This window comes from Rhinatrema bivittatum, chromosome 8 (genome assembly GCF_901001135.1).
Source record: "Rhinatrema bivittatum chromosome 8, aRhiBiv1.1, whole genome shotgun sequence".
NCBI lineage: Eukaryota > Metazoa > Chordata > Amphibia > Gymnophiona > Rhinatrematidae > Rhinatrema > Rhinatrema bivittatum.
Genome location: NC_042622.1, coordinates 183,830,132 through 183,856,947, shown reverse-complemented (window position 1 = coordinate 183,856,947; position 26,816 = coordinate 183,830,132). Strand labels below are relative to the sequence as shown.

Here is a 26,816-nt window from a genome sequence, read left to right as displayed (position 1 = left end):
TCAAATTGGTACTTAAACTTGTTGTTTGCTTTTGGCATTTAAGAAATCGATTTAACAGAAAACTAAGTGGGATAGCGTCAGAAGGTGAGTGTTCTTGCATTGTCAGCCTGTTTCTCCATGTAAAAGCATGCCTCAATGTGAATAGACCAGACAGGTGCAGGAGGAGAGAATGCTTTTAACACATCAGGCAAAAATAAGCCTAAAACTGGTTAGTCACATGAACGGGTTTAGCAGTGCTGTAAACACATTTACTGCCACACTGGCTGTGTGACAACATGGCCTTGGCAAATTTAGTGTACAAGAATAACCAACATTCCTTTTTAAGCTGTAAGGCTTAACCAAATAGAAAACTATTTTTTCAGGCTGGTGTGAAAGGTAATAAGCTCTAGTGCAGCTTACCAGCTGAGAGGAAGATCCTGTCTCTGCTACCCTACCACCCCTTATAGAAAAGCTTTAATTTAAAGCCAGTTGTAAGTATATATTCTCTTCCTATTGTGCTATAAGAAAACAAAATGCTACAGGATAGAGCATATGCAGTTATTGAAGAGAAACATCTTAGCAATGGATAAGAGACACTAGTCTATGACATTGCACAGATTAATTAATTAAGGCTGCCTTGACTAGTCAACAGCTGTGTGTGAAAAGGCGAGGTAGCTGTAGGGTAAGAGCAGCTAACTCAAAGCCACAGACATCTTCTATAGGTGGTGTGTGTGTAGCCTGAGAATCAGGCCTGCTTAGGGATTGTGCAGACCCTGCTGTAGGGTCTCAGACAGAAGTAACTAGGTGCTGAATTGGATTCTGATGACCCGTGTAATCAACATATAGCTTCCCAAGCTGGCCTTAGCCGATCAGAATTAACTCTTGCTTTACAGAATTAAAGTTCATAACACCATCCTTTATGAATTTTATTGTAAAGATTTTTTTTTTAAAAGCAGCCATGGTGGTGTTATCTATATTAACATAGAAATTAAAAAGTGCTGTCAGATAGGGAAAACAACAAAACCAAGGTACCCAATATCAATTTCTTCATCGCTACGCTCCAGCAGACCCAATGGTGTCACAAGATTAGCATCATGCTATCACAAACCTTTAGCAAAAGAAAAATAAATTATTCAGATAAAATATCTTAAGCTACTACACCATGACCAAACAATTATACTATTAAAGTGGAAGAAAATAGATTTTTTGTGCATCTAAAAACAGTTTGTTTTTCAAAAACTAGGGCCTGGAGATGAAATTACTTTAAGTTTAAAGGAAAATTGGTTCTTACCTGCTAATTTTCATTCCTGTAGTACCACGGATCAGTCCAGACAGCTGGGTTTTGCCTCCCCTCCAGCAGATGGAGACATATGTTTTGACTGACTGTACCCAAGCTAGATGAGTAAACACCAAACACTAGGATAACTAATAGATTCCCTTTAAAACAGGAGAGGAACTTTTGTAAACTCAAACACCGACACCAGACAAGTGGTGTGAGACCAGAACCTGTGCCATTCTTCTGATTATAAATAACTGAAAACGAGCGGACTCTGTCTTCTCCAGTCCGAAAACTGGGTGGGACTCTGGACTGATCCGTGGTACTACAGGAACAAACATTATCAGGTAAGAACAAATTTTCCTTTCCCTGTACGTACCCGGATCAGTCGAGACAACTGGGATCTACCAAAGCCTCACTACCCAGGGTGGGACCTAAGAGAGTCCCGCTCTAAGTATGCTGTCACCAAAACCCCCAGCTTCTGGGGTCTGGACATCCAAATGGTAATGCTTAGCAAACGTGTGCAGCGACTTCCACATAGCCGCCCTACAGATCTCCTGCGGCGAAACTTGCTGGCATTCTACCCAAGAAGCCACTTGCGACCAAGTGGAATGAGCTCGAAGCCCTAAAGGGACTGGATGACTTTGAGCAATGTATGCGGAGGGTACTAGCGTCTTTCAATCAACTGACAATAGTGGCTCTAAAGGCCTTTTGTCCCCAGCAAGGACCACTCTGCAATACAAAAAGATGATCCGACAGGCGAAAGCTATTCGTACCCTCCAAATACCACAAAGCCTGCCTAACATTCAGCCATCGAAAGTCTCTAGACTGAGGAGAAGCCAGATCTGGAGGCAGAAACGAAGGGAGCTCCACTGACTGGTTCCAATGGAAATCTGACACCACCTTAGGCAAGAAGGAGGGAACTGTATGCGAAGACACTTCCATATTTGAAATCCGCAGAAAAGGCTCCCTACACGACAATGTCTGGAGCTCCAACACTCTTCGGGTAGCAGCTGTGGCCACCAGGAAAACCACTTTCAGAGTAAGATCTTTTAACATCGACCACTTCAAAGGTTCAAACAGAGGAGCACACATGGCCCGTAGAACCAAGTTAAGGCTCCAAGAGGGACAAGGATTCCAAAGTGGAGGACGCAAATGCTTAGCCCCCCTGAGAAAACAGGATACATCCTGATGCGAAGCCAAGGTGCCCCCGCCTAACTTACCACAAAGACAACCTAAGGCTGCAACCTGTACTCTCAGGGAATTAAAAGACAAGCCTTTCACCAGACCTTCCTGTATAAAGGCCAACACATCCCCCCCAACTGAGGATCTAGTGGGATCCACCTAGCATTGAATGCACCAGGACTCAAAGACCTTCCACACTCGAACATAAGCCAGGGAAGTGGAAATCTTCCTGGACTGTAGCGACCACACCATCCGAATAACCCTTGTTCTTCAAATGCTCCCTCTCAAAAGCCATGCTGTTAGACAAAAGCGATCCGCCTGATCTAAAGAAATGGGCCCCTGACGCAGGAGGTTGGGCAGGTGTGCGAGACTTAAGGGGCCATCTGTTACTAGAGTAATCAGGTCCGCGAACCAGGGGTGCCTTGGTCACTCTGGGGCCACGAGAACTACGTTGCCTGGATGTATTTCTTTTTTTCTTTTTTTTTTATCTATCAAGTTTTCACATTTCAATCACAATTGAAACTACATCAAAAGTAATTAGGAAGAAAATACAGAAATATATATATTCCATTTTTAAAGTAATTCAACTTCCAAAAGCAAAATATCTTCCAAAATTATAAGCAAATTGGGAGACCCGAGGAAACAAAGCGGTAATATAAGAAATCTATACAAAATAGTATAATCACACGGTTATTTGCCGATACATTCTATTTCAAGCCAATACTTCTGGACCTTAATCGGAGTGGGAATCCAGATATACACGTAGTTGTTCCAATTCAGTAAATACATACTTATTATTATTATAGACCAGAATACAACGACATGGGTATTTCAAATAAAATTTTGCGCCTCTGGTCTCAATTTCATTCCTCAAAGCTAGGAAGGCTTTCCTTTTTTCTTGAATTCTTTTAGTGACGTCTGGGAAAACTCTAACTTAATATCCATAGAACAACTCAGCCTGCTTCTTAAAGGATTTCTTTAGCACTTCGTCTCTATCAGACATTTGAAGGAAAGTCAGAGAGATTGTTGCTCGCTCTGTAATCTTTGCTTCATATGATTTTTCAAGAAAATCAGTTAAATTGTCAGAGGAAATATCTTTATCCGGCTGTGCTTCTTGAAATTCTCTCTCTTTCATTTTCCCTCCTGGGATATAATACACTCTTGTCACTGTTGGTAATTCTTCCAGGAACATTACGATGTTTTTAAAGTAGCTCTTAATTAGATCCCTTAATGGCATCCATTTTGTTTTTGGAAAGTTCAGTATTCTTAAGTTGTTTCTTCGCAACTGATTCTCCAAAAAATCTATCTTTCCATTCACATATGAATCTGACTTTATTAAGTTAGTATTAACTTCTTTCACATCTTTAATATCCTTCTCCAACTTTAACATATGAGAATCAATTTTCTGGACTTCCTTTTCCAAGTTATTAGATTTCTCTAAGTTCTGTTTCACAACGTTAGTTAAATCCACTATAGCTTTATTCATTGTTGTTAAAGCCGATGTTTCAATACTACATGGATTTCATTTTCCTCACCGCCTATATCCTGAAGATTTTCCTCATCTTGCTCCTCTCGTTTCGAGCCAGTCTCTCCTCCCCCGGAGCCTGTACTCTCTAGGCTCACCGAAGCCTGCATGATGTCCATGCCGCTTCTCTGGGGCTCCTCCGGTGTTCTTACCAGCTGGTTCGATGAGATTTCTTGCAGTTGTTCTCCCCCTTCATAAACCGGGGGATTGCAAGAAAGAGAGGGGGTAGTCAGCTCGCCGGGACTAAGAGAGATCTCTTCAGCCAAGGCGTGTGGCGTCCGCTCACCACCATCAACGCCAGCGGCTCCCCTCACCGGCTCAATCAGCAAACCCGGAAGCACATCTTCGATCCGCGTCTGTCGAGAAGGTAAAACTGGAGTTGAGGCCGTAACCTCTCTGATTCTAGCCTTGTGTTTTGTATGAGGCATTAGGAAGAACGCAGACAAATTCAAAAAAGACCTCAAGCAAGGTTGAAAAAGGAAAAAGCACGGAGCTCAGCAGCCTCCGTGTTCACCGTGTGGCGGCCATCTTGGGTCTCCTCCTGGATGTATTTCTATTCAGCGCAAGACCTTTATGAGTAAAGGCCATGGAGGGAAGACAGAGGAGGACATCTGATGGCCAAGGGAGAACCAGGACATCCACCCCCTCCACTACCGTCTCCGGCTAAAAAACCATGAAATGTCACCATCAGATCCATACAAGGGGTGCCCCACCGTTGACAAATGAGACGAAACGCATCATCTGAGGGTTCCCACTCTCCGGGATCCAGATGATGCAGACTCAAGTAGCCCACTTGAACTTTGTCAGACCCCGCAATATGAGATGGTCAATCTGTCCAGGTGTAGTTTCACCCAGGCAATTAAGTCCTGGGCCTCCTGAGCCACTGCCCGGCTCTTGGTGCCTCCTTGGCAATTTATGTAGGCCACCTTCGTCGCACTGTCATAGTACTCTCACCGGCTGCCCCCGGAGAAGAGGAAATAGAGCTTGTACTGCCAGCCGGACAGCCCTGGTCTCCAGACAGTTGACAGACCAAGCCGTCTCCCTCCGTGACCAACGGCCTTGGATGGACTTCCCTTGATAGACCGCCCCCCCCCCCCCCCCGGAGAGGCTAGCAACTGTAGTAACCACTGTCCAAGAAGGAATGTCCAAGTTTACTCCCCGTCGTAGGGATTGCAGAAGGAGCCACCAGGCTAGACTGGACCGAGCAGTCTCTGAAAGGGGAAGAGGCAGCTGGAACTGTTCGGACATGGGGTCCCAGCGGGAAAGCAAGGCAGATTGAAGAGGTCTTATATGAAAGAACACCCATGGAACCAAATCCAAGGTGGACGCCATGGATCCGAGGACTGTAAGTAATACCAAACTCGGGGTAAGTGGTTGGCTAACAAGCTGCGGACTTGAGCTTGCAATTTGAAGATCCGTTTCTCTAAGGAAAAAAACTTTCCCACGCCTGGTATTGAATTGCACTCCCAGAAACTCCAGCATCAGGGAAGGGTTCAGGTGGCTCTTGGCCCAATTGACGATCCATCCCAATGAGCTCAGGCGTCACAGGATGAGATCAAATGAAGATCAGTAGCAATCCTCAGACTTCGCCCGGATCAGTCAGTCATCCAATTAGGGATGTACAAGGACCCCCTTCTCTCCGCAGCTCACCGCCACCACAGCCATCACTTTGGTGAAGGTCCTGGGAGCTGTGGCCAGATCGAAGGGGCGGAATTGAAAATGTTCCCCCAGAATCATAAACCTGAGATATTTCTGATGATCGGACCAGATCCCGATGTGCAAGTACTCCTCCGTGAGATCCAGAAATGCCAGAACTTCCCTCTGTGTACCGCTGCGATCACAGAATGCAGGGTTTCCATACGGAAGCAACAAACTCGCAGGACTTTGTTCACCTTCAAGTCTAATATGGGCCGGAAAGTGCCCTCCTCCTTCGGCACTATGAAGTAAATGGAGTAACGGCCTGTCCTTTGCTCCTCCCGGGGCACTGGAGCCACTGCACCTAGGTCTCTGAGACGACGAAGCATGTCCAGCAGAGCTCTTTGCTTTTGCTTGTATGAACAGGGGGGATACCAGAAACTTTCCTTTAGAGGCTGAGCAAATTCTAACGCCTAACCGTGTTTTATCACATTTAGGACCCACTGGTCTGACATGATGATGGCCCACTCCTCGTAAAATAGTATCAGCCGACCTCCTATTCTCGGAAATGAGGAGTGGACCGCATCGCTTCATTGGGAAGATTTGGCCCCAACCGATCCCTGGGCGCCTTCCCTGCCAGATCACCGACCACGAAAGGACTACCCCTGATGATATGGATGCCCAAAACTTGCGGTTACCCCTGAAATGGGAGTGGTGAGATGAGGCGCTTCTCACCTTCGGCTTATCCTCCGACAACTTATGTACTTTGTTCTCTCCCAAAGACTTAAGCATCTCCTCCAAGCCCTTGCCGAACAGCAACTTCCCCTTAAAAGACAGGGATCCAAGCTGAGCCTTGGAAGCCACATCTGCCACCCAATTCTGTAACCACAGGAGTCTGCGAGAGGAAGCCATGGATACCATGATCCTGGAGGAGGTCCTCCGGAGATCATACAGAGCATCCGCACTATCGGCCACCACAGCTGTCAGCTGCTCCACCTGGTAAATGTCAGAATCTGACAAGGTCCTCCTGTCCTGCTGCAACTGCTGAACCCAACGAAGTCCTGCGAGCCGCATAAAACTGCTACACATGGCTGCCTGAGGGCAGACACCTCAAATCTTTCTGAGGTGTGCTTCCAGCTTCCTATCCTGAAGGTCCTTTAGGGTAGTAGCCCAGTGCCAGGAATGAGAGTCTTCCTTGTAACTGCTGAGACCGAAGCATCCACTTTCGGGACTGAGTAAATCCAGTGTGTCCTCAGGCAACCGGTACAACCTATCCATAGCTCGGCTGACCTTCAGCCCCGTGTCTGGCGTGTCGCACTCCCAGAACAAGTAGTCAGTGACTGACGCATGGAATGGAAAAGACCTAGTCGGACCTCTCAGGCCCACCATGAAAGGATCCACAGAACCCAGTTTGCTGACCTCCTGAGGGCACTCAATACCCAGTTCCTCCAGAACCACGGGTATCAAGGGGACGAGTTCTTCTCTGCGATACAACCGCACAACTCTAGGATTGTCCCCCTCCACCAGAGCTGGATTGTCCAGCGCTTGGTCACCCAAGGCAGAGTCTGCCTCCAAGGGGTCCTGCCCTAGCGAGTCCTCCAGAGCTGAAACATCATGGGCAGGCTCAGTCACGGGTCGCGCCTCAGAAGCCCCCTGGGGCCGTCTGTATATCGAGGCCCCCGACCTCTCCAGAATTCTGGGCTTTTTGGTAGGGCGGAAAGGGGATTCCTCCCCCCCCCCCCCCCAGGCGCTTTGCGGACCTCCCGGCCTTGAAGGCCTTATGCAGCAGCAAGACAAAGTCAGAGGAAAAACTAGAAGAGGAATCAGAGTCCTCTCAAGTGTCCCCCCCATCTTCTGCCATAGAGTTATCAGGCTCTGGCCAGGCCCCCCCCCCCCGCCTGGAGACAATGCCGGTGAGAAATCCCCCTACCTGGTTCGCGCAGGAGATTGGAAGGCAGCCAAAATGTCCTCCGTTCCTGCGCGGAAGGGGAAGGATCGCGGGTGGCCCTGGAGGACTACTGCGCCGGAGAGAGCCGCCCCTCCCCCCAGGGGAGGCATCGGGAACACAGCCTGCAGTGTGAGGGCATCCCCACAACCGGAGCACGCCGAGCCCCACTGCATCACGGGGAAGACCAACAAGTAGCTACGCCGAAAATGGGACTGTAGCACCGTAGCAGAGAAGCCCGCACTGCCTTAACCCAGCGGGACGCGAGAGGGAAGAGATAGGAACATTTTCTCTTTAAAAAAACCCAAAACTTTAAAACTTCAAATCTCCCTGCAAGCAACAGGCTCCGTTGTGATCCCATGTGGTGAGTGAGCCGGGCTCCCCGGTATCATCCCGACCAGACTGCCATATGGAGAGCTCACAAGGTCACCGACCTTCTGCTCTTAAGCCTCAAATACCAGGAGGGATGGTCCCACCAGGACCTAACAACCCCCTGGGAGGCAGAAGAAAAAAAAAGTTTTTGTTTTTTTTAAAATCTTTATGGACTGCAGGCTTTGCACCTCCACCATCTGCCGGAGACAGAAATACTGACAGACTGCAGGTGGCACCTCAGGGTATAGGTAGGGTACAGTCAGTCAAAACTTCTCTGTCTCCATCTGCTGGAGGGAAGTCAAAACCCAAGAGTCTGAACTGATCCGGGTACGTACAGGGAACAGAAAATCTAGCATGTACCTAGAATAAATTGAGGAATATGTAAGAACTTTCCTTTAAAGCCAGAGTCAGGCACACAGCTGAAGAGGACTCACCTGACAGCTCATAAATAGGTTGCTTTTTCCTTCCATAGCAGTAGTGACTGAAAACACAGGCTGGTGCAGGCACTGAGACCGGTGTTCTGTTAGAGCTTCTTCTAACAGCAACTGCAGCTGTTGCACAGTCATCACTCTAAGCTAAAGTACAAAATAAAATACTTAGATTTAATAATAAAGTATGGGATCCAAGTCCATGTCTCAGTTGAAGGAAAAGGTTTTGGGTAGTGTCTACAGTGTCAAATGTGCAGCATTTGCTACTGTAGGATCTCAAAATCAACTAACCGGAGGCACTGATTTAGGAAGACTACCACAGGGACTCAACTTTTAAAATTTGTGATTGGTTTAAATAAACAATGTCAGCACCATCTAATTTCATGTACATCCCTGAGCAAGCTGTACAGTGAAAAGTTACTGGATAAAGGCCAGCTCCAGGATGGGCCCAGTCCAAAAACCATCAATGCAATGGTCAAAGGGTGAGTGCTGAGGCTAAGAGTATGAAAAATTTCAAGGTCATTAAGGCCTCAGCCCTTTCCTAAAACAGCTGTACAGGGAGCACGTTTGGTCCCAGTGCTGCTGGTGGACAGCAGAACAACGGTAATGCAAATCTATCACTCCCAACCATGCATTTAAAAAAAACAAACAAAAAAAAAACCATAGTAGGAAATTGATATGTAAATAATTACTCACCTGTGTGTTAATATGCACGCCACACGGACATTCAATGACATGTCCCAGAACATGGAGATTATTCCTAGAGAGGAAACAGTCGATATAGTGGGGAAGTCTTGAACGTAAATTATTTGCTACCCCAAAGCAACACAGCAGCAGCGCCTCTTATTCATAGCGAAAGAAGTTTTACATGACTAGAAGATAACTTGTTGCACAGGAAAGAGGAAGCACTGGGTTTATTTTTCGAAAGTAATACCAATTTGCGTGCTTACATCAAGGCATGGTCTTGATATAATTCACTGGCTAGTAAGGGTGATATAACGTATAAAAAAACACAAGAAAAAAGGGAGAAATCCCTTGTTCCCTCCAGCAACTAAACAATGACACTCCAAATAAATAAAATGGACAGGGCGGGGAACCTCACATTGGTGAGCATCGCCATACCATAAGTACCAGCTATACTAACCCCCAACATATCCACGGTACCTAACAGAATTACTAATGGCAGCAAGATGGCACCAGCTCCTGACCTTTTACACACAGGACAGGCAATCTGGTTCTCTGCATTCAGTCCAATCGCAGAATGGAAACAAGCCTCTTCAAATGCCAGGACCTTATCGATTTCTTCAATCATGGACTGTTCTGTGAAAGAGAGTAACAGCTACTTGGAACTGATGCGCCAATCGTCAGGCCACTTCTATAGATAGTGAAAATGGTGGACGCAAATGTCTTATCACATCTCAAACCCCCTACCAGCCTTCAGCTCCGCCACCATCTCCAGTAAATAGTAAAATGAAAATCTGTATAAAAAAAAAAAAAAACAAAAAAAAACACCCTTCGAAAACAGCTATGAAAGTGGGACAAGAATAGGGTATAAACTACAGAGGTACAGAGAAGATACATGAGGGAAATTAATCACCCAGCTCCAATCAGCAGGAGGCCTCCCATACATGCCATCTGCATGCAGCATCTTACCTTCTAACATCAATTCTTGTTTGATCTCTTCCAGTACAGTCAGTTCATCAAAATCCTCAAGCATGTCCAGCACCTACAATACACATCCAGTCTGTAACTTATTAGGTACTTAAAGGTAAACAAAATATTTAGGAACTTAATTTCACAAATATTTACATATGTATAGAATGCTGGCTTTTCTATGTTGTGAGCACATTATACAGAGTAAGGTACTCCATGAAGTTAGCATGTAGTACATTTAAAATTAATCTGAGAAAGCTCTTTTTCACTCAACACACAATTAAACTCTGGAATTTGTTGCCAGGGGGATGTGGTTAATGCAGTTGGGTTTAAAAAAAGTTTGAATAAGTTCTTGGAGGAGAAGTCCATTACTTGCTATTAATCAAGCTGACTTAGAAAATAGCCACTGCTATCACTAGCATTATAGCATGGGATCGACTTAGTTTTTGGGTACTTTCCAGGTTCTTATAGCCTGGATCTGTTGGAAACAGGATGCTGGGCTTGATGGACCCTTGATCTGACCCAATATGGCATGTTCTTAACTGGAGTATTTTCTACAACTAGAAAGTTACCCAAACATCAACTTTTAGACTAGACTAATCACTTGAAAAGTCATTTCTGAATATACTTAAGACCATATGCTAGAGCCATCCGAACAAGAACACCCTACATCAGTGGCAGATAAGCTGTCTTCACTGCAACATGATTAGTGCAGGACCCACATTCAAAATGTTTTCATCGTCTGATCTGTGAAACTGTGCCAAATTAAAATGTTCCCACCCCATTTATGAATATGAAAAGTTACCCCGGAAGGAAAGAGAAACTGCTTTAAATAGGAAAATTGGTTCTTACCTGCTAATTTTCGTTCCTGTAGTACCATGGATCAGTCCAGACCCTGGGTTATGTCACCAACCTAGCAGAGGAAGGCAGAGAAACGTTCTACTGACTCTGACGTATACCCTGGGGTGCCATCTACAGTCCATCAGTACTGAACGATATCAAAGCAGAAATATAACCACTAAAATACTAACTAGCTATCTAAACGCTATAACGTACTTCCAACTCACAAATCCTAAATGGAAGCAGAATCCCAAAAAACCGTGGGAATAAACAAGAAACATTAAAAAAAAAAAGTAGCATGAAAAGCGGTTTATAAACCGAAACCGTGAACGAGCGGACTCTCTGAAAAGATAATTTCCATACACAGACATAAAGGGCGGGCGTCTGGACTGATCCATGGTACTACAGGAACGAAAATTAGCAGGTAAGAACCAAATTTTCCTTTCCCTGTATGTACCTGGATCAGTCCAGCCCCTGGGATGTACCAGAGCTGTTTTACTTGGGGTGGGACCCAGAGAGTCCCATTCGGAGAACACGCCAAAGGCTGCCGAACTTGGAGCCTGGACATCTAAGCGGTAATGACGAGCAAAAGTGTGCAATGACTTCCAAGTCACTGCCTAACAAAGCTCCTGAGGAGAAATTAGTTGACATTCCGCCCAGGACACAGCTTGCGACTTAGTGGAATAAGCTCTCAAACCTTCAGGAAGATCTCAATGAGCCAGAAGATAAGCTGACCGAATTGTCTCTTTTAACCGACGAGCAATCGTAGCCTTGGAAACATTATGACCCTTACGAGGGCCATTCCACAGAACAAACAAATGATCAGACAATTGAAAACTGTTGGTAACTTCAAGATAAAGTAACAGCATACATCGCACATCCAATTTAGAGGAAGGATCCATACGATCTAAACATGGAAAAGCAGGAAGCGCTATAGACTGATTCAAATGAAAAGATGATACAACCTTGGGCAAAAAAGAAGGCACAGTCTATAATGAAATTCCCGTATCGGAAATTTTAAGAAAGGGCTCTCTGCAAGACAAGGCCTGTAACTCCGAAATTCTATGAGCTGAGGAGATGGCCACAAGGAAAACCGCCTTCAACATAAGATCTTTCAAAGTTGCATATTTAAGGGGTTCAAAGGGGGCCGCACACAGAGCCCTAAGAACCAAATTCAAACTCCATGCAGGACAAGGGTTCCGGAACGGAGGACGTAGATGTTGTGCGCTTTTGAGAAAACGCGCTACATCCGGATGCGCGGCCAAGGATAATCCCCGAACACATCCAAGAGCTGCAACTTGGACACGTAAGGAACTGCAGGACAAACCTTTCGCTAAACCATCTTGTAAAAAAGATAAAATATCCGATACAGAAGAGTGCACTGGATCTAATTGGTGCTCAATACACCATGACTCAAAAACTTTCCACACCCTCGCATAAGCCAAAGATGTAGAAGGTTTACGAGAACGTAATAAAGAAGTTACCACAGCATCGGAATAACCTTTGTTCTTTAACCGACGCCTCTCAAAATCCTTGCCGCTAGAGAGAAACATTCGACCTCTTCCAAACAAACCGAACCCTGAGACAAAAGGCGCGGCAGATCCTGAAATCTTAGGGGACCGTCCAGTCCGTGAACCACGGACGGCGTGGCCACTCCGGAGCCACTAAAACGTCGACTCGCTGAAGCTCTATCTGTCGCAGGACCTTGCTGATCAGAGGCCAGGGTGGAAACACATAGAGAAGAACATCCTTTGGCCAAAGAAGTACCAGAGCGTCCACTCCTTCCGCTCCTCTTTCCCTCCTGCAGCTGAAGAACGAGGGGCCTTGGAATTCTGGAATGTTGCCAGGAGATCCACTGCTGGTGTTGCCCATCTGTTGCATATCAACTGATTAGGCTTCTTCGCACAGTTCCCACTCCCCTGGGTCGAGATGATGACGACCGAGAAAGTTGGCTTGAATGCTGAGCAGATGTTGTTCCGCCCAGGTGATCAGCTGTTGTGCTTCCTGCGCTACCAGGAAGCTTCGAGTTCCTCCCTGGCGGTTGATGTACGCTACCGTGGTTGCATTGTCTGAAAGAATCCGTACCGACTTCCCGCATAGGAGAGGTTGAAGAGCGATTAAGGCCAAGCGTACCGCTCTGGTCTCTGATCGACCACCGTGCTTCTTCGGACCACTGACCTTGAACAGATGTTTTCTGACATACCGCTCCCCAGCCCGAAAGACTGGCATCGGTGGTGACCACAGTCCATTCTGGAATCTCTAGAGGTACTCCCCGCCGTAGACTGACCGGCTGTAACCACCAATCCAGGCTGAAATGAGCCTTCTCTGTAAGGGGAAGGGGGTATAGTTCCGAAACCGGATTCCAGCGTGAAAGCAATACAGGCTGAAGTAGCCTCATATGCACAAAGGCCCAGGGAACCAACTCCAGAGTAGAGGTCACTGAGCTTAAGACTGTCAAGTAATCCTGTACACATGGTATAGGAATGGATAGTAAGTTTCGGATTTGCGTTTGAAGCTTGAGAAGGCGATGTTCCGAAAGGAACACTTTTCCTTGACGAGTGACGAACAGTGCACCCAAAAACTCCAGAGACTGGGAAGGGACTAGGTGACTCTTGTCCTTGTTGATCACCCAGCCTAGAGAATGCAAAAGGTCGATGACCCTGTTGATCACTGAACAACAAAGAGATTCCGACTTCGCTCGAACTAACCAGTCGTCCAGGTACGGATGTACCAACAGGCCCCTCCTTCCTGAGTTGTGCGGCCACCACAATCATTACCTTGGTAAATGTTCTGGGAGCTGTGGCTAACCCAAACGGGAGAGCCCTGAATTGATAATGCTGTCCTAGAATGCAAAACCTGAGAAATTTCTGATGATCGGAACAAATGCCAATGTGAAGATAAGCCTCAGTGAGGTCAAGAGACGCTAAAAATTCTCCCCTGTGTACCAAAGCTATGACAGACCAGAGAGTTTCCATTCGAAACTTGGGAATCCTTAAGCAACGGTTGACTCTTTTGAGATTGAGAATGGGACGAAAGGTTCCTTCCTTTTTTGGAAGGACGAAGAAAATTGAATAACGACCCCTCCGATGTTCTTATGTTGGAACCGGAACTATAGCTCCGAGGTCGCACAAACCCTGCAGAGAGTCCTTTATTACGTGACGTTTTCCCAGGTAAGAACATGGTGAAATTAGAAACTGGTGGTGAAGCCGAACAAAATCTAAAGCGTAACCTTGATTTATCACTGAGAGAACCCACTGATCCGACGTCCATCTGGCCCATTCCCCGGAAAACAGGGACAGTCTGCCCCCTATAACCGGAACCGGGGAAAGGATCGGCCGTATCTCACTGGGCATACTTTGTGCCACCTGAGGCTTGGGAAGTTCCAGGTCTTCTGAAGCGGCGGCCACAAAAGGACTGAGGCCAATTCTGTTGTCTACCCGAAGACTGCTTAGCAGGTGGAGCCGAAGGACGAGAAGAACGAAATCTTCGACCAGACCGAAAATGAGAGCGGGATGAGAAAGAGCTTCTAGGACTAGGACGATCCTCTGGTAATTTGTGAATCTTATTCTCACCTAAGGACAAAATTAAATCTTCCAATTCCTTACCAAAGAGCAACTTTCCCTTAAAGGGTAAAGCCCCTAACTGAGCTTTTGAGGATGTGTCTGCAGACCAATTCCTCAACCAGAGGAGTCTGCGAGCCGATACTGAAGCCACAATAGAGCAAGCAGAGGTCCTGAGGAGATCATATAAAGCATCTGCGATGTAAGCCTTCAATCGACCAGCTTGTGCTACCTCCTCATTAGAGAGGGAAGAATTGTTTGTAATGCCTGGAACCACCGCAGGTCAGCTCGCAAAGCCAAGCTACTACACATGGCCGCCCGTACACCCAGAGCAGAATCCTCAAAAATTCGCTTGAGCTGAACCTCCAGTTTACGATCCTGTAGATCTTTAAGAGCCGTAGCTCCCATCACTGGAATAGTCATCCTCTTAGTGACAGCTGACACAGCGGCATCCACTTTGGGAAATTTTAAAATTTCCAAAGCCTCCTCAGATAATGGATATAGCTTTTCCTTCGCTCGTGCTACCTTAAGACCTAATTCAGGATGTCCCACTCCCTATAGAGAAGGTCAGTGAGAGAAAAATGAAAAGGAAAGGATGTCGTCGGACCCCTAAGGCCTAACAACACTGGGTCGATATTACCCATCCGAGAATCTTTGGCCGGAGCCTCCAGACCCAATTCAAGTAAAATTGCCGGACTCAAAGGACTAAGTTTCTCCCTTCTAAAAAGGCGGACTACTTTGGGGTCATCCCCATCTGCTATGTGAGGGTCAGAACTACTGCCCAAAGCAGGATCTCCACAGATATCCCTGTCCGGCAGAGACTTGTCCGGGACAGGCAAAGAGTCATGTTCAGAATCTTCTGAAGTAGAAAAAATAGACTGATCCGGGCCTGAGTGAAGGGGATGCTTTGGAGCTGACCCAGCCCCAAAATCGCTTGGTCTCACCAGTTTGGAGGAGCGGACCTTTAGACCCTGCCCAGATGAGTGGTCCCTGTATTTCCTATGAAACTTCCTGGACTTATAAGCCTTACGAAGAAAACAAATAAAATCCCCTGAGAAGGAGGAGGAAGAAGAAGAATTTGAAACCTCCTCAAGGCTCTCATCACATAAACCTACCCCTGTCTCTCGCGGCTTGTCCCCCCCAGGGACCGCCAGCTGTGGCGACAAGGGAGGCAGGTCCGGAGCTCCCTGAATAACCTGTTGTGTCGCCGCCCTCATAGAACTTAAAACAGCTTCCGCTCCTGCACTGCAGCGAAACGGGTCCGGGGTAGGGGAGCAGCCGCGCCAAGGTTTCGGGGCCGTGTGAGGTGGCCGAGTCACATCTTTCGCCGGCAAAATAGATGAGCCTCCTCCCCCCCCCCCCCAGGGAGGCAGGCAGAACAGAGACTCTCTCTGGAGAGACGCACTCGCGCGTCTCCACAAGCACGGCAGGCCGCGCGGCATTGTGAAGAAAAAACGGCGCAAATTTAAAAGAATAAAATAAACCCCGGCGAAAAATTAAAAAAGCACGGCACCGCTGAACACAGAAAAGGTAAGTAAAACACGATACAGCTGCCGGTAGAAACAGAAAGCAAAAGGAAAAAATTATTATTTTTTTTTACCTGACCAAATGCCGCAGACCCCGAGAGCTGCTCCAAGTAGGGTGAGTGAACCGGGCCCCCCGGTATCACCCCTGCCAGGAGTGGTTGCTGGGTACAAACCTCCCCAACTCCGGCAGCCTCAGACCCAGGAGGGATAGTCCCTTCAGGACCTCCCAACCTCCCGGGAGGCAGTGAGATGGCTGGTAAGAAAAGAAACACTTTTTTTTTTTCAAATAATTTAAATTAAAAGAAGTCTCTCACAAAAAGAGATAGAAAGCCTGCTAAAATTGACTCCTAAAACTACCTGACTAGAAAACAAAAACTACCACAGACTGCAGGGTTAGGCACATCCACCTCTGCTGGGAGACAGAGAAATACTGATGGACTGCAGGTGGCACCCCAGGGTATACGTCAGAGTCAGAAGAACGTTTCTCTGCCTCCCTCTGCTGGATTGGTGACATAACCCAGGGTCTGGACTGATCCAGGTACGTACAGGGAACAAGATATTACTTTGCCTATGATTTGGGAAGGTCCAGATTCCTTCCCCTTGACACTTTGATACCCCACTAAACCAACTGGAGATCTGTGCAAAGTAGTCCCCCAAATTACTGAGAAAATGTATTTCCATGTAATCACTTTCACCTTTTAAGAGTGTGTGGGGACACTTTTTTGTAGTTTTCAGCCATTGAACTTGTGGGCGTGATCTTCCAGATGGCTTACTGGCTCCAGCATAAAAGACCACAATGTGAAGTCCTAAATGAAAATTACACACCAACAAGTGGGGGAGGCCTTTAGCTTACAAAAAATCCTTACCCGTGAATCCTTTTGCCATCGTGATGGCAGATCAGTGCTTCTGAAATGCAAGGCCCTCAGCTCCTGTTCCATGACTTCTTGCACCAGGAATGATCCCCGCATGGTACAGTGCCCATTCTCCCCCACCTGCCGGTATCTGTCCAGGAGCCTGGAACGATTGTTCTTCAGCCTCTCTACACAGCGCTTCAAGAACAAGAGGAGGATGGGCAGGAAAAACAATTATACAAAATTAAAAAGAAAAAAAAAATATATATATAATACAACAATTTGACAAGTATCCTTTATAAAACAATGCTTATGGGTAGTCTGATTTTATAATAAAATAGAAACATTTAGACTAAGTCCTAACAGGATGTTTTGTGATGGGGGCGTGGCCAGTGATTAGACCAATGGGCTGAGAAGAAGGGAGAGACCACCTTGGCCAAGTCAATATCTCCCATTACCTAAGTAGTCCCTTGGATTATAAAGCTTTTTGGAACAGGGTCTCCTACCTAAATACGTATGACCACTGTCCAGCGCTAGAAAAGTTAAGGTATGTAAGGGTGGCTTACAGTATTATCAGGTTTGTAATTTTTTTTTTAACTTATAAAGCACCCGCATCCAGTTCTGCGTTTCTTGCTTCTCTATTACTCCCTGACCCAGCGATGCTAGCTAGATCTAGAAAACTTTCTTCTAGCACACGTTTTGGCTAAGGTATATATGGCTGTTTTGAAACTAAAATAGAACTTGGCGATTTTACAGAAAGACAGAAATCTATAATGACAACATAAGCCTTCCCTCCAGTTTCGGAGGGAATGATATGGAAGAAAAGGTAACCCCGCCCACGGTGAGCAGAAAAGACCAAGAAAAGAAACAGCATCACCAGATGGCTCCCGGATACATGAACGACTAATATATCTGCGATCTCGAACAAAACCGTACCAGAATGCCTCAAAGCAGATATATCCAGTGAGAAACAGTGGAGAAGCCCCCACCCCGGGCCTTCAGCTATATACATGAAAGCGGTAGCTGCCCGTTTGCCCCCTCGGACAGCATTTCGTTGCCGATCTGCCTTGCTCTTCCTAGAATCATCCTCGGTCAAACGATACAGACAGCTGTTTTCTTTCAACTTGTAGCCAGTTGCGAAAATGTGACAAGTTTCCGAACATTGCGACTCCCGACGTTCCAGCGCCGGCCCCAGACACCCCGATCTCACCTGCCTGTACGTCTCCTTCCAGGGCGGCGCGGTGCCCTTATACAGCGCTCGCCGCCTCAGTGCCACGTCCATTCCCGCCACAGAGCTTTCCCGGCACACGAGCAAACCAAAAATATCCAGAGAATAACAGCGGCGGCGACCACGCTCGCTAACTTTATCTCCCGCCTACAGCCTCAAGCAACCGGAAATGACCTGTTCTGCCTCCTCTCCCCCCCCCCCCCGTTGCATTCTGGAACTTGTAGTCCAATGACTGGATCCGCTTGAATTTAGCGTTTCTCAAAACTGTTTTGGTGATGACCCTACACCCAATCGGCTTTTCAGCATATCCACAGTGAATATGTATGAAATACTTTTGTATACGCTGGAGATCCAGCACGTGCAAATTTACAAAACGCATCATTGTGACTATACTAAAACTCGCCTGGCAAGAAATTCTTGCGGCGCTACCACTTAACTAACCTCAGAGGCTTTTTTATAGCCATAAGAGAGACAGACTGACAAGGTCCCTCATTGACAGAAATTAGTTAGCAGCTCCTTAGCCTTCTTTCTTATACAGTAGCAGCTGCACTTGACCGTTATTATGTACAGAATGAAGCCGAGCCGTTTCTTCATATTTATTTAAAGGGGATGAAACAATAAGTGCTGGATAGGTATGGGGCTGCTAGAGCGGTGACGGCGGCTGAAACAGGCACCACGCTGTAGGAGAGATGGTGGTGACCTTCTTCCGCCTGGATAAAGAAGACTGGTGGATGGGGAGAAGATGACGTAAAGGTCGCGGTTTTTTGATTGGGTTAGAGGGCGATGATGTCACGGAAAGGTGGGGACGCCGGTAGGGGGTGGGAAGATGGCGGCGCAGGGCGAGCAGTGGCGGAACCTGCTTGCGTCTCATGGGCTCTTCGCTAGACTACGGGAGGCTGCGGGTGCCGCGGCTCGAGCCTCGAAGAGGGCCCAGGTCAGGAGCCTGCTCTTTTGTTTGGATGGGGACTTGTTCGTGTGGGACGGTGAGCAGAGCGCTTTCTGCACAGTCAGCCTGCGGAGCCTGAATGTGGAGCCCCCGGCCCTCTTCTGCTACCAGGTATTCCTCGCCAGCTCCATCTTCCACTTGGTTGAACACTGACGCTTTATTCTCATTTTTTTGGCCGACAGCACTTGTGACACCCCTCGCTCCTGAAGTACATCATAGTCCCAGGGAGTGAGTAGGGAGCTGACCCTCTCTGGGAAAATTATTTATTTAAAGTATTTATTTCCCACACCTAACTGGGGTACAAGCTTACATATATAAGTAATGACGGCTGACAAAGACCAAATGGTCCATCCAGTCTGCCCAGCAAGCTTCTTATGGTAGAAACTGCTGCTCCGCACAGGTTGCCCCCATGTTTCTGTTAAGGGTAGTATCTGCCGCTCTCTGCAGTTACCCCAGAGCCGGTGCAAGGGTCTGTAGCACCCTTTCTTAACACTGCCCCCGCCAAACCCACCCTGAGTTGAATGTGCCCCTCTGATAGTGGTAGATATATGGAGTTATGCTCTCTTTCTCACTTACAGGCCGATACAGTATAGTGCGCTCTGGCGGAGCGCACTGTTAACCCACGGTTGGACGCGTGTTTTCGACGCGCTAGCTTTACCCCTTATTCAGTAAGGGGTAATAGTGCGTCGAAAACACACGTCCAACCCCCCCCCCCCCCCCCGAAACTAATAGCGCCCGCAACATGCAAATACCTCCACCTCTAACTCGTTTTTCAAACCCCGCCATTCCCGTCGTCAGCCCGGCGAGTTGGGCAGAGATTTTTTGGAGTTTCGGCGTGAGCGCTGCGATAACGGCTGCGGTCATATCCGCCGTGCTTTCGGCGCCCCAGCGCTAGCTTTACCCCTTATTCAGTAAGGGGTAATAGCGTGTCGAAAACACGCGTTCAACCCCCCCCACGAAACTAATAGTGCCTGCAACATACAAATGCATGTTGATGGCCCTCTTAGTCATTCCCGCGTGATTCAGAAAGTAAAATGTGCAGCCAAGCCGCACATTTTACTTTCAGAAATTAGTGCCTACCCAAAGGTAGGCGTTAATTTCTCTCGGCTCCGGGAAAGTGTACACCCTCCGACTTAATATCATGGCGATATTAATGCGGAGGTCCCAAAAGTTAAAAATAAAAAAATATAAAATCAGCCCGTGGCTTGCGGGTTGAAAACCGGACGCTCAATTTTGCCGATGTCCAGTTTCCAAACTCGTGGCTGTCAGCGGGCCTGAGACCCGTCACCGGCAAAATTGAGCGTCGGCTGTCAAACCCGCTGACAGCCGCCGCTCCTGTCAAAAAGGAGGTGCTAGGGGCACGCTAGTCTCCCTAGTGCCTCCTTTTACCGTGGGCCCTAATTAGCATAATTTTATTTACTGTATTGCGCGCACAGGACACTGGCCTGTTTGCGTGCCGGGAGAGCGGGCGCTCGCCCGCTTTCCCGCGTTTCTTTCTGTATCGGTCTGTCAGTGAGTGGTCCATGACTGCTGTCACCCTTCTTTCACATTTTGAAAATGGTGCTCTCATATGCCCCTGCAGCACCCCTAGGCAAGCCTCGCCTAATGGTCGTGCCGGTCCTGAGTTATCCCCAAGCCTTATGTTAAGGGTAGTAATATTAACAATCAAAACCAAGCTACTATCAAACCAATAACAAAATTACTGCTAGCAACATTTTTACAGGACGAGCAGCCTTCTTGATAATTCACACAACGCTGCTGTTTGAATGGGCTTTGTTTTTGGACTTTTGGACATTCCCCACCATCGAAGCGGAGAGTGATGCTGCAGTTGTTTCAAAATCATGTAAGCTAATTGGTTAAAGGTAGAAATCCCCATGCCATCTGTTGGGGCTAGTAGCTGCCACTCCATGCTGGTTACCTCCCATGCACCTTTTTCTTAATTTCCAACTCTAGCCTTTAGGGATCCACTGTTTTTATCCCATGCCGTTTTGAATTTGTTTACTGTTTTTGCCTTCACTACCTTTTTCAGAAGGGCATTACAGGCAACCACCACCCTCGCTAAAAAAAATATTTCCTGACATTGGTTCTGAGTTATCCCTCCTGAAGTTTCATATCATGATCCCTAGTTCTACTGTTTGCTTTCCTCCAGAAAATGTTCAAGGAACATGCATCATTAAAACCATCCAGGTATCTGAATGGTTTTAATGAGCAACATAGCTCCCCTGCATCATAGCCCTCCACACCTCTTCTGTGGTATGTATATATTCAAATCCTTCAGCCTCTCCTCATAAGTCTTTTGATACAGACCCCACACCATTTTAGGCGCTCTTCTCTGAACTGCCTGTGTCCTGTCTCTGTCCTTTTTGAGATATGGTCTCCAGAACTGAACACAGTACTCCAGGTGAGGCCTCACTAAGGACATATACAGAGGCATTATCACCTCCCTTTTTTTTGTTCTTACCGGTTATTCCTCTATGCATCCCAGTATTCTTCTGGCTCTAAACTATTGCCTTGTCACATTTCTTCCTTCGCTTCAGATTGTCAAAACACGATCACCTCGAGGTCCCTCTCCCAATTCATGCACACTAGTCTTTCATTCCCCATCACATATGGTTTGTTTGGATTACTGCATCCCAGATGCATGACTGCACTTCTTGGTATTGAATCTTAGCTGCCAAGTCTTTGTCCACTTTTCAAGCTTTAAGTCACTTTTCATTCTCTCTACTCCTTCAGGCCATTCTATTGCCGATCTTAGTATCATGCGCACATAGACAAACTTTACCTTCTATCCCTTCCACAATGTAGCTCACAGAGATATTGAACAGAACTGATCCCAAAACAAATCCCTGTGGCACTCCATTTAACACAAATCTGTCTTCAGAGTAAGTTACATTTACCATTACATGCTGTCTCCTGTCAGTCAACCAGTTTGTAGTCTACTCCACCACATATGTGCCGAGTCCCAAGCTTCTCATTTTATTCACTAGTCACCTGTGCTGAACTGTATCAAAAGCTTTGCTGAAAACCAAATAAATCACATTGTGCGCTCTTCCTTGATCCAGTTTCTCATCATCCAATCAAAAAAAAAAATCGCATTTGTCCGACAGGACATTTCTCTGGTGAATCCATGCTTTCTTGGGTCCAGCAACCCACCGGATTGTAGATAGTTCACTATCCTTTCTTTTAGCAGCGTCTCCATTCATTTTCCCACCACCAAGGTGAGGCCAATCGGCCTGTAGTTTCCTCTGTGCTACCACTCTTGTGAAGCGGGACCACCACAGCTCTTCTCCAGTCACATGGCATCGCTCCCTTTTCCAAGGATCTATTGAACAACTCTTTCAGCGGATCTGCTAGCACATTTCTGAGCTCCCTCGGTATCCTGGTATGTACCTAATCCAGCCCCATGGCTTTGTCCACTTTCAGTTTTCCTAGCTCTTCTCATACATTCTCTTCTGTAAACGGAGTTTTGTTTACATAAAATATAAAAATATTAAAAAGTTTCACGGCAAAAAGTCTGATGAGACATATTCAAACCACATGGATGTATCAAAGAGCTTTCTTGAAAGGAAGGTCTTGAGTGCTTTCTTAAAGGCTTTTGGTTAGTTTGTATTGGATACGCCAGTATACTGAGAGCCAGTGTAAGGCTTGAAGAATGGGAGTAATATGGTCATGTAATCTGGCACCTGTGACTACTCGTGAAGCTGCACTTTGTATCATTTGCATAGATCTTGGCATAGTAGCTGGGAGGCCAGTGTATAAAGAATTGCAGTAATTGAATCCTGAGAAATTGAATGATTGGTATGGAAGTCATTTGGGTTTAGAAGTGCTCTAAAGTATAATAACATACGGAGCTTGGCGAATGAGGTTTGAACTACAGTTTTAATTTGGGGTTGTATTTAAAGAGCAGGATCCATTATTATACCTAAGTTTTGGACTTTCAAGATATCTGAATAGAATGAACATTGAATGCAAGGTTAGAGGGAATATTATCGCAGGGGAAACTGGAAAGAACAATTATCTCAGTTTTGGCAATGGGAGCACTGAGGGGATAAGATCACCTTGCTGATGGCTGAAAAGAATCAGTAAGTACTGCTTGGGGAAATTTTAGAACTTTAAAAGGTTTGGGGAGAAGTAAACTATTTGGGGTATATTATTTAGTGTGTTTGTGTGATTGTATTAAATAGCTAGTCAGAGGGCATAGTTAAGCTCTGGAATTCATTGCCAGAGGATGAGATTATGGCAGATAGTGTACTTGGGTTTAAAAAAAGGTTTGGATAAGTTTCTAAAGGAAAAATCCATAAACTGCTATTAATCAATAAGGAATAGTAGCTTGAGATCAATTTAGTGTTTGGGTAATTTCCAGGTACTTGTGACTTGGATTGGCCACTGATGGAAACAGGGTGCTGGACTTGATGGACCCTTGGTCTGACCCAGTATGGCATATTTTTTGTTCTTATTTTATGTTCTTATATGAGAGAATCTGTTGTGGTGTAACTAGGGTCCTTTATTTTCAGTTTAAACCGATTTTTCACCCATGAATTCCTGGATTTTTCTGAAAGTGACAGTCTGTTTTAAACTGATATTCACCCTAATTTTAGGCTGATTAAAAAGTTGTTCCAGAGCTGTTTCAAGGCCTCCAGTTATTTATTAAAAAATCTTGTAACCTGCAAATGCTAACATGTTCAATGTGGATAACACCAATACATACACACATAACTGTAAAACACTCAGTTTTTACAATATACACTGCGGCATTTTCCATCAACCCAAATCATCATATAACTTTTCTAAATAGCTAAGCCTTTAATTGCTTGCGAAATACCTTTGAATCTCTTTCCAGTCTTCATTCCATAGGTATCCTGCTCCATCTCTCTGGCCCTACAATATTTATTTATTTATTGCCTAACAGAAAATATCTTCCTAAGCGATTTACAATAAAGTGCGAAACACAAATTAAAAAATACAAAACACATAAACTAAAATGCATAATATAAACAAATACATTATAAGATAATAAGAAAATGCATAATAAAAAATGTATTTGTCCTAGTATGCTGCAACTTAGCCTCCTTGTTTGATGGACTACATAACTGTTTCTGATTTTGAGAACGCAATTCCCGCCCTGATATATATTCTTTCAATCTACTAGCAAGACAATGATTTTTCTTATATCGCTCCATGTACCAACAGTAGTAACTTACTCAATTCTTTGTGTATTCAGTAACCAATGTAGCTTTTTTATATAAGGTTTTACCTGTATACCCATTGAATTCCAAAGATCATCTGAACTGCCATATTCTGTATTAATTGAAGAATTTTTAACGTACTGCAATGTGTTATATGTAGGATTGCTAAAGTAATCAACCATACTTAAACTAGCACTTGCACTACCAAACGGAACTCCGTAGGTAAAAAATAATTACATAAAGGTCTCACCGTATGTCATTTAAAGAAAGCAGTCTTAGATACCGTCTTCACTTCTTGAATAGCAATTTTCCATCCATTGTCGCACCTACATTTTTTGCTTCATCTAATACATGGATGTCAGGGCGACTTACCAACCCTGGAACCACTGATATCAAATCTGGTTACCCTATCCATAGCAGTGTAGTTTTATCCTCATTCAAACACAATTGGTTCTGGGCAAACCATATTTTGATGGCTTCTAAACACTTTATGTATCTATGCTCTGGAAATACTCCAATTGCATTTTACGTTTATTGCACTTTGTTAATCGCTTAACACAAGATGGCCTAAGTGATGTACAATAAAAACATTCAAATTCAGATCTGTCAAATACACAAACAGTTAAAACACTAGATATCTGAGTTCCTGACACTTAATCAGCCTTATAACAAAAAACAAGCATGAAGGAGTCATGCAACTATTGGATATCTCTAATGTATAAGCAGTCCTTGGAGAGCATTTGTAAGATGAAAAATTTGTGTTTACAAGTAAGCCTGTCTACATAAAAAGGTCTTTAGCAGCCCTTTGAACATCTAAAGGCAATCGCACAACCGACTGATTGAAAAGAGTTCACAAAACTGGGGCCGCCACAAAGAAGGCACATTTTCTGGTTACATAGAGCTGAGCAGACTTCACAGAGGGGACATCAAGCAAGCCTTTCTGTGAGGATCTCAACTGTTGAGATAGCTGATATAGTTTGAGGAGGGTGTTAGACCATGGACAAGATTCAGTATTAATCAATTTGAATGCCATCATCCCAATTTTATATTTAATTTGCTGGTGTATAGGAAGCCATTGAAAACTATGTAGGATGGGAGTAATGTGATCATGAGGTTTAATTCTGGAAATAAGGCACATTGCGGAATTAAGCAGAAGCTGTAATGGCTATAAAGAAACACTTGGTAGACTTAGTTCCCCGTGCGTACTCGGATTAGTCCAGACTGCTGGGTTTTGCCTCCCTTCCAGCATATGGAGACAGAGAGAAACTTGTAAGGCACCCCTCTTAACCTGGTGTGCTACCTGCCTCTCCTCAGTATTTCCCTGTCTCCAGCAGATGGAGGTGGTGCAAAACCTGCAGCCTGCATTTCTTATTGGGGTGTAGGCTAATCTCAAAAAAAAAAAAAGAGGAAAGCAAGGCAGCTTTCCAGAGCAAGCGGCACTGAAGATTCAGCCCCCCAGGGGGTAGGTAGGTCTCAGAGAGGCCATCCCTTCTGGTAGCAGGCGAGTTTGGAGCCGGGGTTGGTGATCTCACGGGGATCCGCTGTGGTAAGGCTCTTGGGGGGGATATCGGTAGTCCAGTCTCTTCCCCCTCCTTTGGTCACGGCCGACCCGAAAAAAAAAAAAAAAGCAAAGATATAGTAAGAATCGCGCAGCCTTCTTCTGGGATTCCAGCGGACGCTAGGGGTACTGAGCAGCTGGACCGACTCTCGGCAGTGAGTTTTCCCACGGGAGCGCTTATCCGTCGGGGCGCACGATTTCTGGGGCAGCGTTGGTGTTCGTGCCATTTTTCTCTCGTCCCCCTGCCCCCCCATGCCACATCAATGCCACAACCACCCTCCCTGACACACATTCTTTCTCATCGGCATGCTGCGGGATGTGCTCCGTTCGCGGCAAAGATGAAGGCCCTGTGCGCCGTCCGCATTGAAAAGGGAAGGCCCCCTTGTGCCGCGGGACGCGCTCCGTTCGCGGCGAAGATGAAGGCCCGGCGCGCCGTTCGCAGCACACAGGAGCCTTCCATTTTCGCCTTGAGCGGAGCACAGTCCGTTCACGGCACATGGGGGCCTTCCCTTTTCACCAGGAACGGCGCACCGGGCCTTCATCTTCGCCGCAAACGGAACGCGTCCCATGTGCCGCGGGACGTGCTCCGTTCGCGGCATTCCGGGGTCTTCTCTGCTATTTTCTGGAACATGACAATTCTGTGCAGGGGGGGAATTCTGCACAAATTCTGCGCTCTGCAGTAGCGCAGAATTCCCCCAGGAGTAAAATGAGGTTCATTCCTGTCAAGGTGTTTGAAAAACACTCATTTGGAGACACGGCCCCCCTGAAACAAGGGGAAAGAAACAATAGAATATGCAAAACCAAGAGAAAACAGCTCTTTAAAGAGTCAGACCAGCAAACAAAGTAAAACAGATCAAAACCTAACACAGCATTGGCCAAGGAGAAGTGAACTTAAACCTAAAGATGAGACTGATGCACAGCAAGGGTTGGTGATGCTGTGTGAGGTGAAAAGCTGTGGCCCACTCCATACTGCTGCCAATGCAGTGCATAACAGACAAGATTGTTTGTTTGTTTTTTCTCTACTGGATGTAAACCATGTTAAAACGGACAAATGCAGATTCTGTAAAACAGACCTGAAATGTTACACATCTCGATGCCAGGTGTGATGTATTGAGGTCAGAAG

At 46.0% G+C, this 26,816-nt stretch overlaps 2 protein-coding genes across 4 annotated transcripts in view; one reads left to right on the top strand and one right to left on the bottom strand.

Annotated features, from left to right (window-relative positions):
- Positions 1-509: 509 nt before the first annotated feature.
- On the bottom strand, positions 510-18,178 carry RPAIN (RPA interacting protein). Its single transcript, XM_029612019.1, has 7 exons — positions 17,986-18,178; positions 16,791-16,973; positions 9,999-10,071; positions 9,554-9,665; positions 9,042-9,105; positions 8,352-8,492; positions 510-1,087 (listed from the first exon to the last, which is right to left on the bottom strand). The coding sequence occupies exons 1-7, from the start codon at positions 18,055-18,057 to the stop codon at positions 1,058-1,060; spliced, it is 675 nt and encodes a 224-aa protein (XP_029467879.1). The 5' UTR covers positions 18,058-18,178; the 3' UTR covers positions 510-1,057.
- Positions 18,179-18,785: 607 nt separating this feature from the next.
- Positions 18,786-26,816, top strand: part of NUP88 (nucleoporin 88) — a 59,654-nt gene continuing 51,623 nt past the window's right edge. For all 3 annotated transcript variants that reach the window (XM_029612018.1, XM_029612017.1, XM_029612016.1), the window contains exon 1: positions 18,786-19,060. In XM_029612018.1, coding sequence (XP_029467878.1) covers positions 18,830-19,060 — 231 coding nt within the window. In that variant the 5' untranslated portion in view covers positions 18,786-18,829. The remainder of the gene's footprint in view (positions 19,061-26,816) is intronic.